At 43.7% G+C, this 17786-nt stretch overlaps 1 protein-coding gene across 5 annotated transcripts in view; it reads left to right on the top strand.

The window, feature by feature from the left end:
* CDKL5 (cyclin dependent kinase like 5) overlaps window positions 1-17786 on the top strand; it is a 236531-nt gene that overhangs the window by 83783 nt on the left and 134962 nt on the right. For 4 of the 5 annotated variants that reach the window (XM_090062810.1, XM_090062792.1, XM_090062820.1 and 1 more), the window contains exons 2-3: window positions 12006-12251; window positions 13130-13164. In XM_090062810.1, the coding sequence (XP_089918936.1) occupies window positions 12188-12251; window positions 13130-13164 (99 nt within the window). In that variant the 5' untranslated portion in view covers window positions 12006-12187. Of the gene's footprint in view, window positions 1-12005; window positions 12252-13129; window positions 13165-13444; window positions 13489-17786 lie in introns of all 5 variants that reach the window. The other variant, XM_090062800.1, reaches the window with a different exon arrangement.

Below are 17786 nucleotides of genomic sequence, written 5' to 3'. Positions count from 1 at the left end.
TTTATTTGTAAGGAAGCCGTTTCATAGGTTTATTTATTTATTTAAATCTGGAGAGTGAAACAACAATATAAGCATAATGATAGGGTTGAAAATTACATGGAAGAGCATTCACTGTGGTTATTTTGGTCTTTGTTAGAATAACCACAAACTTAGCTCCAGCATTCTTATGGTATTTTATAAGCACTCCGTATATTCACCTTCATTTAGCAACCCATTGTTCTTTTTACTTTAAAGAGGAAGGTTCAGATGTTCCCCTCTGCCCTGTAGTACAGAAGTAAATCTATGTAGATCAAATGACAGTGAAACTGAGGAGCAAAGAGGGGAAGGAAGACCCAATTGATCGACCTGCATTTTTTCCCCATCTGCCTTCCCGTTTGAGAGATGTAGGCAACCCTTTTAAGTCATCTATCTGTACTTGGGGCTCTGTGATTTGGTAGCTAGTTTGCTCATGATTTAGGAGTGGAGAGGCATATTAAGTGTCATGGTCCTAGCCATTTTGTTTGTCATTGCAACACCCGGCTGTCATGGCACAGTAATGTTAGAATTGGTGGTTGCTGTCCTTTTGGATTGGATGTGAAACAAGTGTTGCAAGCCTGGGGGAAGTTTGGATGTTGGCTATCTGGCTTCTTGCCCAGGGGACCAGTAGAACGGAGGGGAACAGAAGTAGTTCATCTCTTTCCACAGAAATCCTTCCTGTACTTAGACTTTTGGCCATTTCCCTGATTGATTGAACCATGCCTCTTCTGGTCCTACGTTTCCTCAAGGATGATTCATCCTGTCATCCTACTATAAGAAGTTTCTTTGTTCCTTTTCTTCTTGTGTTTGTTTGATATTTTCTTTTTCCATGGAGATATGAAGGCTTTGCCTTTTATAATGAATTTCCTCTCCCCCTCCCCCCTTTAATAAAATCATATCATGGGATACTAAGACTGAACGTGAATTGGAATTCAGGACTCAGTGAGCTTTTTGGACTGTATCTCTCTGAACATGGGGTTTTTTGTTTTCAAAAATTGGAGAACAATCTTCATATTGCTTTATAATCTAGGGATTTTTAATCCATAGCACATTGTCAAGGATAATCTTAGATTTAATTGGCAAGTAATTTGAAAGATTAGTATAAGGGTTGATGTCTTATAACCTGGAGAGAGAGACTATAATAAAAGAACTACTACCAGTATGAATGTTTCATTTTATTATTTTATTGGATTACTGAATGTTGGAAGTATATGGTAGCTTTCTCAATAAATTTATTCTTTTTCTGAAACCAGCTGTTCCTTGGCTATGACTTCAAAAAATGGGTGCCTAAAGTTTAGATTAAATTTATGTTTAGGTATCCAAGCATCCTTGTTTCTTTTTTCAGAAGGTGCCAGGTACTTGGCCCACTCCAATTTGAAGTTAGTCGATAAATAGGAGGTTTCTTGCTCCTGCTCACAAATGAAATGGCTAGCATCTGAATTCAGCAAATTTAATACTTACGAGCACCTATACACAAGGGTGGAGGCTGCTCTAACACGCTATAATCCCAACGTGTTGGAGCAGATTCGATTTATCAAGTCTGTTGGAGCATGGCAATTACTGTGTTCCAGCAGCCTCCTGCACCTCGTGTATCAGTGTTAAAAATGGTGATGAGGGCACTTGAACTAAAGCTCATTCAATGAGCTTTAGTTCAGGTAATGAGGGCATTTGAACTAAAGCTCATCAAGTGAGCTGTAGTTTAAATGCTCCCACTATCATTTTTAAGCATGGGGATGCTGATACAAGAGATGCAGTGGTGCTTTAATTAGAGCAGTTCTCAGAACCTCTCTAATTAAAGCATTGCTTCCTGCCTTCGAAACACGTGTATGAGATTACCTCTTTCCATGCATAGTTACCATAGGTATCCTGAATGTGCATGAGCATAAGCAGGACTGAAAGAAATCTCATCCACAATAACTACACTTGAGATTCTCAGCAGACAGAGAAAACTGGGTTGGAAATTGAGTTGTTGTCTTGTCTATCTCTGTCATCAAGTTTAATGCTGAAGTCAACTGAGAGTTGTTTGTGGGCTCAGTACTTTGAAAATCAATTCATTTAAGTGTCACTACGGCCTTTGAAATCTCATGCTAGGCATCTACTGTTGACTCCAGCCAATACTGTCATTTGGGGAACTCAGAATTCCTGAATCCTAACTATGACACATTAAACTACTCTTTGTATTCAGAACAAACTATTCAGTTTGTTTTTATGTAGAATGTCCTATTAAGGGAGAGGAATGTTAAAGGGCTAGATAAAACACAGCATCTAAATCACGATTGAGTATCTTGGTAAGTAGATATCTTGTCCACTCTTGCTTGGTTTCTTTAGTTGGCAGAGCCATGCATTCTGCTAGTCCGATGTCTGTTAGAAGATGGCGCATTCTTTCTCAAGTCAGAAGTCCATTTTAAAAGAAAAATTTATCTAGCAAGAAAGAGAAGGACTTGTTTTTTATGTCAGTTGAGGAGATGATTTATCCATATCACTTATTTTTGTCCAGGTGAGTTCCCAGTACTAGCAGATGTGGAACCAGGAGCAGTTGAAGTTCTAATGATGATATTACCTTTGTAAATTAGGAGCTGCTGTATCTAACTGTTAAAAATTCCATGCCGTGAACAGGTGCACACAACCTTCCTTTTCGTTCGTAAGGTAATTAGTATTTGTCTAAGTTAAAAGTTAAGCTAGTTCTCCTGTTTTGCATTTATTTCTTTGCCAGACGTTCCTTTTAATTTCTAAGTTATTAGTTGGCACAAAAAAGATACATTGCAGCTTAAAAAAAGAGAATGGTCTGCCTACTTAATCACAAGCTCCTGCTGCTCTTTATCTCCTACCCACTTCCTCCTTCCTGGCTTCTGTTTGATTAGTACTCAGTCAGTACCATAAAGACTTGATGGCTGTATGTTCGTACGCGTTTTGCATATTGGCGGCTATTCCACCATGAAGAACCCAGACTCCCCAGCAGACTCTCTCCCTATGCCCAAAGTAGGATGTTTGTGCCTGAAAGCTTGCACAAAACAACTTTTCCAGCTATTTATTGGTCTAATAAAAGATATCTCATTTACCCAAAGAACCTTGTCTGCATATGTTCATAAAAGCATTGGTTCATTTGAATGTCTCCTCTCCCTGTAGAGAAGATCTTTCTGTTGTTGCCTGAAAGCATAGGAGAAAAGAAAAATGGGTAGGGGCACAGAGAGAGCAGGAAGGGGCAGAATGACCCTACTTCTAGATACAGTTCTGCCACACCTGACATTAAACTTGCACACATGGTGGGGAACTTGCTGAATCTGAGCTTGAAGAACTTCTCTGGTTTCCCAGGCTGGGACCTGTGGGGAGGAGGGAACCCCCACCTGACAAACCCCTTGATTTCAGGCTAAGTATTGCATCCAACAATCAAACTGTTTGATACATTTAACTGAACATTAATTTTGAATTTTAGTTTGAACTATCTTAAATAATTCCAATGTCTGTGTTTAACTACATAATAGTAATGAGTACAGATTTTTCATGTCTTTTCAGCTATCAAGTCTAGCAGTTGCTTCTCTTCAGGATTTCCCCATGAGTGTCTTACCAGTTTCTTAAGAATTTTTTGTCATGTTTCAGTTTTTCTATCTTCTAAACTACTGTCTCCTTCCCTTTTATCCATTTTATATCAGTGGCAAGACTGCCGTCTTCCTCTTTGCAATTTTCGTTTTGCAGCCTGGAAGGTATCATTAATGCTGTCTATTTTCTCATTAGTTTTTTATGGTTGTACAGATGCCCTGGTTTCAACTCCTTCTGATCATCAAGCAAAGTTAAATCATAGTACTTATTTCATCCTCACTTTCACAGAAGCAGCATTCTACATGCTGGTCACTTAAGCTCAATGAATGTATCTGGGTGTCTTTTCCTTTACATCTTGGCCCCTTCTTGGTGCTCTCTGTCAAGTACAAAGTAATCCACAAAAACCTAGGCAGACAAGGTTCTTTGGTTAGATGTGATATATTTTATTAGACCAACTAAATAGTTGGAAAATTGTTCTGTTCAAGCTTTTGGGCACAAACACCCTTCTTCAGGCATAGGGAGAATGCTGGTGTTTTGTGTTCTCCTGGTTGGAATAGAAGCCGATATGCAAAATTCAGGTCTGTGAAAATGGAGTTGTGTGGCAGTGAGGATCAGAGGGAATGGGAGACAATAGGTGGGAGGGGGAATGTTAAACTGCTGATAGAATGTAGCTCATAAAATGTAGAGAGGTTACCTGGGGTTGTTTGATGTTAGGCGGGTTATAATGTTCCATAAATTCAGTGTCTATACTTCGTCCATGATTTTTTTGCATCCAGTAGATTGATGAAGTAAAGTTCATAGGCTCATCTACGAAAGGTGTTTTGTAAATTCCCTTTGAGGATTAGAACCAAGAGGGTGGTTTTCTTGTGAAAAATGTACCTCCACAAATAATTGGGTATTTTTGTCTTTAATAGATTTTTGATGTGTATTCATTCTGGTGCGCAGTTTGGTTTCTCCTACATATTTTCCATCAGGGCATTTAGTGCGCTGGATGAAGTGTGTACCACTTCTGGAGGTGCAAGTATAAGATCCAGCAATGGTCATGGTTTTGTTGTGGAGTGTAGTAATTGAGGGAGTTGGGGAGATATGTTGGCAGGTTTTACATTTCTTGTCCTAACATGGTCTGGATCCATTTAGTGTGCTTTGGGCCAGTGTTTCCCAACCTCTTTCCAGCCCAAGACACACTTACATTAATACAAATTTTCCATTGCATGCCTGTTAAGGCATTCCTCATCTTCATACCTATTGTAGCTCATTGCCATAGCAAATTCAGCAGCACAGCTGTTCATTTCTGATGGCACACTTTTGTGCTGCTGCACACTGGTTGGGAAACACTACTTTGGGCCTTTGGAAGTTTGCTTCTGGTGATGAGATTGGTGAGGGTCAGTGCTTATTTAAAGGCTAGGCTGGGTGGTTCTGGAAAAGTCTCTTTAAGAATTGTGTCTTCTAGTATGGGTTGTAGCTGTTTGAGGATTTTTGTATAGGTTCCAGGGAGAGGTGGTATGTCATTTGCATTTTCACAGACCTGCATTTTGCATGTTGGCTTCCATTCCACCCAGGAAAGCACACACAACACCAGCAGTCTCTCCCTATGCCTGAAGAAGGGTGAAGAAAATAATTGAATAAGAAGCACATCATCTAGAGCAGTTAAGTCTGTCATCCCCACTGAAAAGAGGTTGACCACTTCTTGCTGTAGTCAAAGCTGTTTTGGTATTTTCATCACAAATTAGTGATTTAAGTATAACATGTTGTTGAAAGGCATGTTTTGGTGTCTAATAGTCTTTACATATATTTAGTGCCTACCACAGCTGGCTGTTATACTTCTAAAAAATAAATGTACAGCATAAATGAACTAAAAGTTGCAGTAATAGGAGAGGGAATACTTATTTAGTTAACTGTTGATGATAAGATTAAACATATTTGTCTTTGTTGCCATTATTAAAGTTCCCACATGAAACTAATTAATAAATCTTTGACTCAAATTTCTTTTTGTGACAACAGTTATCATGTGTGATAACATATTCAGTTGAGGGCTATAAAAAATTGTTTTTTGATTTAATATTAAGTTAAACTGAAGTATAATGTTGATGATGATAATTTGTGCCTCCATCCTTAGTGTGAAAGGGGAAGAGAGAGCCACCCCAACTCGCCCCATGCCCCCCCCCCCAACTTGCCCCATTCCTACTTAAGGGGAAGTGATGTGCAGTAGCTGCGGTGACACAGAAGGCTAAAGCATGGCAGTTTCGGAGCTGCCTGAGCCTGCAAATCAGCAGGGAAAGGGGGAGTGGCCAGACAGAGGCGCAGGCTATTCAAAAGGCAGCCAGGAACTCAGCTGTGCATTGTGTGGGAGAGAGAGAATGCCAGCAGGGAGATGCTGGGGGATGCCACTGAGAGAAACTCGGGGAGTGCTGCAGAGCGTGGTACTGGGGAGGCAGTGGTCCACCAAGGAGGTGCTCCAGGAGGGTGGCCTGGCCTGGCCAGGCCACCAGCTGCAGTGAAGAAGCCCCAGCAACATGCCACGGAGCCTTGGGAGGAGGCAGAGCCCCACTGCGGAATGTGTTAAGAGGGAGGTGTGCGGCGCAGGGGCTGAGATGAGTGGGCCGAGTTCTGGAGCAGTATGGAACCCACCGGGGACCTGCGAAGAGGGGCAGATGCTGGGGGTCACACTGTATGGTGAGACAGGCATTGCTGCAGGGCTGTGACAACTTGAAGCTGAGCCAGGAGGTAGAGCCATGCAGAGTGGCCAAGGCTAGCAATGAGGGCTGCACCAGGAATGAACTGAACAACCCAGCCTCAGGTTGGACGGGGCCAAGGTGCAAAGGGGCGGGGACTCAGGAGGGCCCCACAAGACAGCCACCAGGGGTTCAGCAGGGAGCCACTGAGCCCAGCTGGCAACCCTTGAGCAGGGAGAGTGAGAAGTCCCTGCTGGGACCTGTGGGGTCTGGAAGATGAGACCCAGGGCCCTGTCAGTGGATGCTGCTTACTTTGTTCAATTTTTGTAATCCTTAAGTTCCTTTTCTGTCGCCATTGGCATTATCCTTAAATTCCAGATTACCTCACGAATGAGGCAAGTATTGTTGCAAAGGCCTGAGTCCATGGTCAAAGGATGTCCTGCAAGGAACTTATGGTCAGGAGGTCAGCACCATCAAGAAGCGGGATGCTGCAGGGGAGAAGACCTCACCCATGACTGAGACCTCCAGAGACCAAGGGTCATTTCAGCCATGGATGTGGTGAGGGTGGGGTAAAGGGGAGGTTGAAGCCCCACAAAGAAACCCAGGTATGAGATCCGACAGACCACCTGCTGGGAACTGTCTCCCAAGAGAAACATCAAAGTCATGGCAGGCAAGCAGGGGCAGCATTTAGATCATGTGGGAGGTGCCAAATCGGGATTCCACCCTAACATCACTGGGGGGTAAGGCACTGGTCAAGAAGGGGCCTGAGCTCTGCAACACCTACCAGCGACATTTAGCTTTCTGTGTTAGCCAGCTTTTTAAAAATAATATTGTAGGTTAATTCTAAGAAATGGAGAATAGAATTGTTTGTTTCATGGCAAGAGGACAGTTAAAACCTAATAGATGAAGTTCCTACATTATTGAAGTTGGTAGGAGTTTGCCACTGACTTCAGAACCAGGAACTTCCCAATTATCTCTGAAAACATGATATAATACCTAAGAAACAAGTGTGTATTCTTGGAATAATGTGGGAACTTTCTGTTTCCACAGATTTTGAGACTGTAAGTTGTAGTATTTCATCACTGAAAGTAAATGCCTTTGATCAAGTAGTTACACAGGGTATGGGCAAGCAGTGTTTTGGTTTGGAAGTAGCTAGAGTTAGTGTGCAACTATGCTTTTATTTATTTATTTTTTCTCCTGTCCAATTTCAAACACTAGGTGATTCAGTACCGTAAAGCTGTTTAGATTGTGTGAACTTCTAATGGGCAAATCCCAGGATGTGGTTGTAAGATCCATTTAAATAACAGCTGATTCTTTGGGAGTAGCTCAGAATATTACACAATGTCGCAACAATCATGATATCATTGGTTTCATTCACAGATCTCAGCATGCTCTAAATCTGATGCTCGTCTCAAGAAGGAAGACTCTGAGGTTAAACTGTAAACTGTGTGAACTGATGAGTATTTTCTTTTGTTTGACATTTGAGTGCATCTATACTGATGGGTTGGGGATATTTTTAATCATCTCCATAGAAATTGATGGAACCATTGAGTTTTCAGGCAGCTTTGATAGATAAGGGAACACCCTTATCAAGAGTAAATTGGATGCTTATCTTGCTGGGATCCTATGACCCCAGCTGACTTCCTGCCCTTTGGGCAGGGGGCTGGACTTGATGATCTCCCGAGGTCCCTTCCAGCCCTAATGTCTATGAAATCTATGAAACCCCCAGAGTTGTCTCGGCCAGTTTGCTTCCCAGGCGACTATGTTTTGCATAAGACCTGTACCAAAAGAAGCAAGAGAGAAGACTGACAAAACACCAGTGCTGGATGTTTTGTGCTAAGCCTGACCCTTTAGACATCCTGACATTTTTTGGTCCATGTGCTGTGGGCAGCAAACAGGAAATAGAGAAATTATTTTGCTTTTCTTGGGATAGCATTTACAGATTTGCACTAGAACTGTTCCAAGTGGCTTGGTGGATCCTGTCTTCACTAAATTACAGAATATACTAACTTAATTTTAGAATTTTTCACATTAACTAGCAAACAATGTATTTAGCTATCCACTATCACTAAAACAATTTCCCTTTTGAATTTCAGGCAGCATAGCTTGATGAGTTTTATGAAGCCCATTAGCTTAGCTTTGTGCTACTATCCACAATCTGGATCCATGTCTCTTTTCAGCTGATGAATGTCAGAAAGGAAGTACTTTGGTCTGTTCATTCATAATAACCAGGGATCCTGGTTTCCTGTTTTAAAAATCACAAAATCTCTGATAAATACTGAATGGTCTCTGATTGATTAAAAACCCCCAAATCTGTGATTAAAATGAAACGCCACTATAAATATAGGTATCAATTGAAAACAATGTTTTATTGGTACATTTAGAATTTTAAAGCAATTTGGAAGCCTACCAGTGATTCTGTCACTAAAGTGAAATAAATTATAAATACCTATACATTTTGGTATTTGATTTTGGGTTTTTTATCATGGAAAATCAGAGCTCACCCCACCCCCTTTGCTCACTAGGACACAGGTCCAGCACCTGAGCCCTGACTGCTGCCCAGAGGGGACCAAAAAATGTCAGGATGTCTAAAGGGCAGGACCCGTGGGCAGTACCCAGAGTAGAGGGGCAGAGCAGGGTCAGGCAGAGAACCTGCTTGTTGCTGTGAGCCCCACGCCACCATAATGATATGCTGCCTGCCAGCCCAGCAACACCGAGGGGCACAACTCTGTGCCACCACCCCCCGCTGCTGCAGGTGGCACTTCTCTAGGATGACATGGGTCTCAGAGTAGCAAGAAGCTTCCCTGCCCTACCCCGCTCTGCCGTGTCGCCCCAGGTCCCACCTACTGGGGGGAGGGCAGCAGGCCTGGGAGCCCAAGCCCACAGCAGGCAGTGCACATCCTCCCCTGCCCTTGCTCTGTGCATATATCTGGGGGGCACATGACCTCCCTGCCCCTCTCAGGAGTGTGCGCACTGGTGTGAGTCAAGTCGCTGCCCTCCCCCCCAGTGAGTCACCTGCATCCCCGTCCCGCTCCCCTATGCGTCCCTGTGTCTGGGCATTCCAGTCTTAAGCCCCAAGCCCCACTTACCACCCAGCTGGGCAGCAGCTCTAGCACTGTCCAACTCCCTGCCTCTCTCCCTATGGGGGCCCCAGTTCCCCTCTCCCCTGACCAGACTTACCTGCAGGAGCTGCTCTCCAGGCTGCCAAGCAGGCATGTGCGTGCATATGTGCATACAGGTACAATAGTGCCCTTTGCCTGACCACCTTTCTTCTGCTTCCCTGCCCTTTGCAGGCTGGAGCTCTGTCAGCCTGCAGTGGGCTCTTTGCAAAACTGCAAAATCTGTGTGCGTCTAATTTGATTATATTAAATGCATCTCTCTCAAAATTTTATTTTCTCTCATTTTCTGGCATCCTTGGTACTTTTAGCCCCAGTCTGGCTATCATGTTGTTCCTACTGTTATTGCCATGGAAGACTCTAAGCCTTGCTTATATAGAGATCCTTAATATGGATACCCATAGTGCAGCTTACTGTACAGGAGGCAGAAGTGCAGGTGGTAACAAATCAGATGTGCTTTATTTCTATGGCTACTTTAGTTGGTTTCTTATCATCACGAGTAAGATTGGAAGCAATGGCTAGTGTTTTATAGAAAGGCAAACACTTTATTTAGGACTAGGGGAAAATGAACTGTGGAAAGAGTAGGAAAAGGCAGGGTAGACATTGTCAAAAAAGATGGCATTTTTTTTTTAGTCTTAGGTAAGGAAAATGCTTGTTCTCATTTAACTAATACGAATGAATTCTATATTTAAAAAAAAACCCAGCTTTTGGTAGAAGGCCTCCAAATGGGTGCTTATTTTACAAGATGTTATTCAGAATTCCGTTGTACTTGATTTATTTCTTTAGGTAGATTTTTTCCCTTGAAAACCCAAATTTCTCTCCAACATATCTTGCTAAGGCAAGTATTATGATTTTTCCAGTCCATCTACATCCTGTGGGTCAGACTTGTTGTCTTTAATATTTGACTTGTTCAGAGCAGCATTCAATACCTATCACTACTAAAATAGCAAGGCAGTTTAATGTTTCTGTGGGTGCAGAACTCAGGAGAGTTAAGTCATTAATCCGTTAGCTGTATGGTGGTTTAATGATACGGATTCATTTCCACCTTACAGTCTTGTTCTTCATGAGTAAGCCTGTTCATAGGGTGTTGAAATGTTCAGTAGTCCAGCGAATCTATTTAAAACATGGAAAGAAACCAAGAACAAAGCAAGAAGTCATGTGTGCATTGATATGAAAAAAAAATACTACATAAAATGCCCAAAGGAAATTTTGGTACACTTTTATGTATCAACTAACAAATTGTCCATTAAGAATGACTGGGGCGACTGGGTGGGAATGGAGTGCCGCCACCCATCACCCCGTATCACCGCCTCCCATCAGCAGGAGGACAGGAGGAAGCTTGCATGCAGCTGCTGCTGCCACCCACTGCTCTGCATCTGACTGCACGCTACCCTCCCCCCAACCCGCCCCCCCAGCTCTGTGCCTGGCTACATGCCACCCCCCACTCTGTGTCTGTCCCGGCACCTCCCAAGAGCAGGGGGGGAACATTGCGGGGGGGAGGAAACTTGTATGCCACCACCTCGCCATGTCGCCACCACCTCCAGGGGTGGGGGTGGGGGGGAAGCATGTCGTGCTATCTCCTCCCTCCTCCTCCACCAGCACCTTATGCCTCTGTCACCTCCAAGGAGCAGGGCTGTGGGGGCAAGGCCAGCAGCCCTGGGCTCCCCCCAACTCTGTCCCCACTGTCGTGGCAGCACTCTGCCATCCCATGCTGTCCCCAGTGTTCCCTGCAGAGCACTCTGATCAACTGGTTGTTTTAGTGAGCATTGTCATCTCAGCAGCCAATCACCAGAATGCCCCAAGACTGTTACAGATGAACAGATACACAGACAAACAGACTACACCTTTATATCTATATAGAAATATATGTATGTATATGTCTGTGTATCTGTCTGTTTTATATCTATATATCTTTATATAGATATATAGAATGATCTCTTATTATGAATGTTGACAAATTTTAGAGTTAAGTAGCTTTGTCTTATTTTATGTTTGTATTTTTCCACATCTTTCTTCTGATATGATGCTTTTAAAAAATGTTCTGCATAAACTTTAGAAGGGGTATGGTCTACAGTACTATCTAGTAATTATATTTTAAAAATCTTTTTCATTCAGTTACTTGCTTACTTTTTTAAAAAGTAATGAAAAAACTATTTGGGGATTAACCTTTTAAAATAAGTTCCTAATAAATTTAACCATGAAAACTGTTAACAATTTTTAATAAGGAGAAAACCTTACCATTAGAATGAGTGAAGAAGAAATTGCCTAATCACAAACCATTTTTATAATTAGCTGCAGACATACACAAGAATAAAAATCATTGGTTGGTGTGTTTTAAACAACCCACTGTCATAGGGTTTTCTGGGGGGGGGTACTCTTCTCAGAAGGAAACATTTTTATGTAATGTTTTATTTTAAAAGACATTCTGTTGTGCATATGGGGTTACAAAACCAGCTTTGCCATGTGGCAATCATGTACTCATAATGTGTTGAAATCCTTTCCCTATATTTCAGAATTCTGTTGATCATAAAATGTGGAATGACTGCAAAATAACTTTTGGGATAAACTAGCAAGGTATTAAGAGCAAAGATTGTGAATCTTTGCCATTAGTGCTCTTTGGCTGCAGTAAAACAAGACGCTAATTATTGCATTCATTTCTTCACAGGAAACTACTGAATGTCTAGTGATTAGGAAGACTATGTGAGAAGCCCAGTCGACCAACGTGGATTTCTTTTACCAGAAGCCTTCGGGTTTGGGGGGTTTTTTTTCTTTGCCTACTGTGCACCCTTAGACACTTCACTCTTGTGCCATGTTCTGTGGCTCTCAACATAAGAGGAATTTGTCTTGATGAAGATTCCTAACATTGGTAATGTGATGAATAAATTTGAGATCCTTGGGGTGGTAGGTGAAGGTAAGCCATTTCTTTATCTAATATAAATTAGAATTAAATGGGAATAGGGGCTACTTGTAATATTCCTCTTTTATTAAATGGAAAAAAAATCCCTTTGGAAACTGTTGATGTTTGTCTTGAAATATCAAGGTAATTTGTTCTTAAAAGAAAGTATTTTATCAAGGCAGCAAACAATTTTATTTCACAATCCGCTCATATTAAAATTTGATGACTCTATAGCAAGTCTGTTCCTAATTTTGGGCATTGAAGAACTAGACAGAATTAAACTGAATATGTTGTCTCTGATTTACTTCTAAATCAGAATTTACTTCTAAATCAGAGGCAACATATTCAGCTAAAATGTTGTTTAGTTATGAAGGCTTTCATAATATTGTAAATGGAAAAGTGACCATTTTACCATTACAAATGAAGCCAAGAATTACCTTGAGATTAAATGTATGGATACCAGCATCAGTTTGAAATCAAATATATAGTCATATTTCTAGAAAATAAAGTAAATAGATTGTAAAATATTTCTAAGTGGCTTATTTTTTAATAATTTGACACGGCACAAACGTTCAGTGAAGTTCTTTATTTCCTTGCATACAGCATGCCCTGGAATATAATACATGTGTTTTTTTTCCTCCATCCTGCTACTCAAGAAAGATCTTTCCATGTAGTAACTGAGAAGCAGCAGATTTTACTTTCAGTTTTACCTGTTTAGCAGCAGAACCTGCTCTTGCAGTATGTCTCACATGAAGTGCACTCCAATTTCCAGCAGTCTGTTCCTGGGGGAAAAGGTGCATGCCGTATGTGAGAAAATACGGCACTTTGCATGTAATCTAAGAAAATAGTATTGGAAACGACATATCCGTAATACATTTTGCTTTTGTTTCCAGGAGCCTATGGGGTTGTACTTAAATGCAGACACAAGGTAAGCCAAATGCTTTAAATTGCTTGTAGATGAAAATGAGAATGAAATCTCAGATGGGGCGGTCAAGAGGGCTGGGATATTAATGGTCATTAGACAAGTTTTGTTAATATCTGTGGGGTAGTATAATCAGTTAAATTCTTACTGTGACTCTTGAGACTGAAAACTGTTGTGACTCAGGCAAGAGATGAAATACAGAACAGAGTTTAATTTTATAATTTTTAAATACAATATATATTTTTATTAAACTGTTTTAAGTATTACCACTTTGCGCACATTTCAGATGCAGTCCTGAGGATTACATTTGAGAGCTGGATAAAGAAAAAGGTCATAACATGATGCACAACCATATTTAGTTTCTACTAGAATGTTTTGAAATTAGTCATACCTGGTTGTTGTATGGCAACAAGTTATTTAGGGGAAATTTTCCACAGATGTTGTTGGATAATCCAACTGCAGTAAAATAACATTCTCTTCAAACTGGCAAAGAACAAATAGAAAAAAGAGAAACCTGCTTGAGATTGGAATGGAGTCTGATGGTCTGGGTCTGCACTGCTATGATTAGAAATAATGTTACATGGGTTCATTTGCATATGCAAAACAATCTAGCCGCAGCAGCTTGAGCTCAGCATGCACTAATTTGCCTTGCTTTTTGGGCTTCAGTGTAGACATATCCTGAAATAACCTCTGTGTACTTCAAACTAAATGATTAATATGTGTGTATCTTGCAACACATAATGCGTTATTTTTGCAGATAGTGATGTTAGGGTAGTTTGTATAAGATAACTCATGCTTCTTCCAGGGTTTTAGCCCAAATGTTAAGCTGCCATTGCTGGACAGAGAGCTTATACCAGGAGTGGGCAAAATACGGCCCATGGGCCAGATCTGGCCCGTGAGGCCATTTTATTTGGCCTGTGGGACCCCTAAAAAAATTTAGAAAATTAATACTTATCTGCTCTTGGTTCCTGTAAAAAATGACAGGAGTCGGGGGCAGTAGGAGCCAGGGGAAGCCCTGGCAGGTTCCCATAACAGCAGGGCCAGCCCTGCCCCCCCAGCCTGAAGCCCCAGCAGGGGCTTCTGGCCTGGAACCATGCCAGAACCTCAGGTAAGTGGGGGAGGGCAGGGGAGGACCCCGGGCAGGGAGGGAGCCCATGGAAAAGTGGCCTGGGGAAAAGCTGAGTGTGGGGAAAAGTGGCCCCTTGCCCACCCCATGCCCGGTGCTCTATGCTACAGCCACTCACAGCCCACATGGGGCTGTCTTGAGCAGGCACAGGCAGCCCCACGTGGGCTGCAAGTGGCTGCAGCAGGCAGCGCTGGCCATGAAGCAGGGGAGGGGCTGCTTTTCCCCATGCTCAACTTTTCCGCAGTTTCCTTCCCTGCTCCTTCCCAGCATGGAGGAAAGCAACCCTTACCTCGCCCCGGGGCTGGTGCTCCCTGCTGCAGCTGCTCACAGCCCATGCACGGCTGTCCTGAGCAGGCACAGGCAGCCCTAGGCAGGCTGCAAGCGGCTGCATCGTGAGGTCCTGCCCATGGGGCAGGTGAGGGGCCGCTTTTCTCGTGCTCAGCACCAGCTGGTAACCTGCCCTTGCTGCCAGCCTGGGCTCTGCATCAACTCCAGGCTCACCTATCAGGGCTGATCCATGGCAGCAGCAGCTGCGGCCCCCCCCGCTTACTGCGCTGGGCAGTGTTTGCCACCACTGCCACTGGGCTACCCAGCACGCGAGCTCCGGGCAGGTAGCAGCAGCAGCAAATGCTGCCCAGTGTGGCAAGTGGGAAGGCCACTTTCCTCCACACCAAGCAGCTGCTGCCTCTGTCTGCAGCCCTGACAGGTGAGCCCAGAGCCATGCGGGGCCCAGGCTGGCAATGGGGCTGGGTTACAAGCTGGTGCTAAGTGCGGGTGGAAAAGTGGCCCCTCGCCTGCCCCATGCCCTGTCCTGCAGCTGCTCACAGCCTGCATGGGGCTGCCTGTGCCCACTCAGGTCAGCTCCGCTTGGGTTGCGAGTGGCTGCAGCAGGGAGTGCTGGCCACAGGGCAGGCGAGGGGTCACTTTTCCCTGCACTATGCACCAGCTCCTTCCCTGCCGGCAAGCACGGGGTCAGGGCTGCGCACTGCCCCCCACCTGTACTGTGGGGCCGGGGGACGCTGGGAGTGAGTGAGTATGGGAACATAGGGCTTGCACCAGTGTCCCAGGGCCAGTGCCAGCAAGGCCCAGAGCAGGGTGGCAGGAGCACAGGGTCCCAGCTGGCAGGGGCTCTGTGGAGCTGGGCCAGCTGTCCCCTCTCCCTGCTGGTGCAGCCCAGCCCGGCTCCACAGACCCCTGCCAGCCTGTACCCCGCTTTGAGCCCCACTGGTGCTGGCCCTGGGACATTGGTCCCAAGACATTGGGACATTGGTTCCAAGATGGTGACCAGGGGGTGGGGCTCCTGTCAAGGGGCGGGGCTACCCATGCAGCCCTTGACAGCCTGCCAAAACTGGGTAAGTGACCCTCCGCCCAAAATAATTGCCTAGCCCTGGTTTATACCCTCAGCTGTGCTGCTAGTGGGGCTATGACCTGAATACTTGGCAATGTAAATCTAGGTAAAAACTTTATTGCTTCCTATGATTATCAAAGGATAGGTAAGTTCTCTTATAGATGACATGGTGACATGGTTCACCAGGTAAAAATCCTATAGCATTTCAGCACTGTAGCAGAATGCCGGGCTAGCGATTCCGGCACCGCTCGGGGAGCCACGGGCTTTACGGAGCGTGCGAGCGTGCGGCTTGTGGGGCGGGATTAGAGGTAGCTTTATGACCGCCTTCGAGGTTCGCCGAGTTGGCGCAAGTAGACGACTTAGAGTAAGTTGTTAGTTTTCTATAATAAGTTTGTAGGATGTCTGTTGGTTCACGGGGTTCCGGAGTAAGCCCTTGCGTTCTAACCCGATGGGCTAGGTGCGGCTGCCAACTCCTTAAGTCCCAGAACTGGTCAACAGCTCATTGAGATAGGGTGTTAGTGGTAGAAGTTATTATGGAGTAAATATAAGGTAAAGTAAAAATTTGTTTTATTCGCTCACCTGGCCTCACCCTCTTACGAATAAGAGGTGAGACCGGCTGGAACAAAGTTGCAGTAAATATAAGTATAGAAAGCGTAGATATGCTGTCTAAGCTACGAAGAGAGGCAGTTAAGAGGTGGAGTCTCCAATGTTTCTTCAGTTACAGTATGCCGGATACAAAGGGGGTCTGTTGGCCCACAGGGTTCACTAGCGAGCCCTTGCGTTCCACCCCTTGCGGGATAGGTGCGGCTACTCACTAGTTAGTCCTAGGGCTGGTCAACAGCTCATGAACAGGATGATAGATAACAAAACTGTAACGCGGTGAATCGCTGTCGATTGTCAGATTTTCGAGGCCTTGGTTTTAGCTGGGATACGCCCAGGTGGGGAGGCTGAGGACTGGCTACAGGGTGATCAAGCCTGAAGGGTTATTCAGTCGTCATCTCTGCTACTTCTTGCCTCTGTGCCTCTTTATAGATGTTGGTTGGACTGCCTCTGTGACACTAACTATGATATAAGCTAAGCGTACAGAGATAGGATAGTTTTCTTTTACATAATAGTTACTAGGTAGATTTTCTACATAAGTTTCATTTCTGCAGGAATGACACTTATAGATAAGAAATGAAACTTACAAAATACGCATGTGCAGCTTAATACAAGCGTGGGAAAATATAAAGCTTTCATTTTGATTAGAAGCCAAAACTACAAGGTTACATAAATGTGAGAGTACTGCGCGGCAGTTATACAGAAATAAAATAAGACATTTACAAGCACAAATAGATTTCATTTCATAGACACACCATGGAACGTACATGGGAGAATGGCGAAACAGTGAAGATACCAAAATGTGGGTAGGGCTTTGCTATAGGGACACGTGTTCATGCTGAAACTGACTTGACTAACTGTGCGGTGAAGGTATACTCAAAATGTTGCTTATCCTTTTGGATATAATGGAAAAGTTTTGAGGATTATCAGAAAAATTGGAAGGGAATCTACTTCATTCAGTATTGCTGAGCAGTCGGAACAATGACTAACACTGGTGCTGCAGTTAACTACTGATACATAAATGGAAGATGAAGGATAGTTCAGTATGTAGGGATCTCTGCAATTCGTGCAAGAAGTGCACAGCATGGTGGCATCTTTAATCTTGGAGTTTCCCCCACATGCCTGCCCTGCCACTGATTGGTAGAGGGTCTCGTCACTAACTGCCCACCCCTGATGGCCAGAAAGAGAAAACCACAATTTTTAAATAAGCTGCAGTTTTCACCTACTGGTCATAAGGCACAAGCATCAAGCAATAGGGCCCCTCCACCAATCGGTGGCAGTGCAGGAAACCTCCAAGATTAAAGAAGTTGCTGTGCTGTGCAGTTCCAGTGTGAGTTCTGGAGATCCCTGCCAATATGTAACTGTGGAGAAGACCTACAACCACGGAACATCTAGTGAGTTGCTGTCTGTAAGAGCCTTCTCCAGATAAATAATTTTTATTTATTCTGTGTGATTGATGTCCAGGTTTGTCATGACAATATAATGTCCAAATACTACTGCCTTTCAAATTCCCATATGATAAAAGATGACAAAAGATTAAAGTTTAAATCTTTA

The sequence above is a fragment of the Crocodylus siamensis genome, chromosome 1 (assembly GCF_052110815.1).
Source record: "Crocodylus siamensis isolate JL-2025a chromosome 1, ASM5211081v1, whole genome shotgun sequence".
NCBI lineage: Eukaryota > Metazoa > Chordata > Crocodylia > Crocodylidae > Crocodylus > Crocodylus siamensis.
Note: the sequence above shows the minus strand (reverse complement) of the source record. Positions and strands in the feature narration are given on the sequence as shown.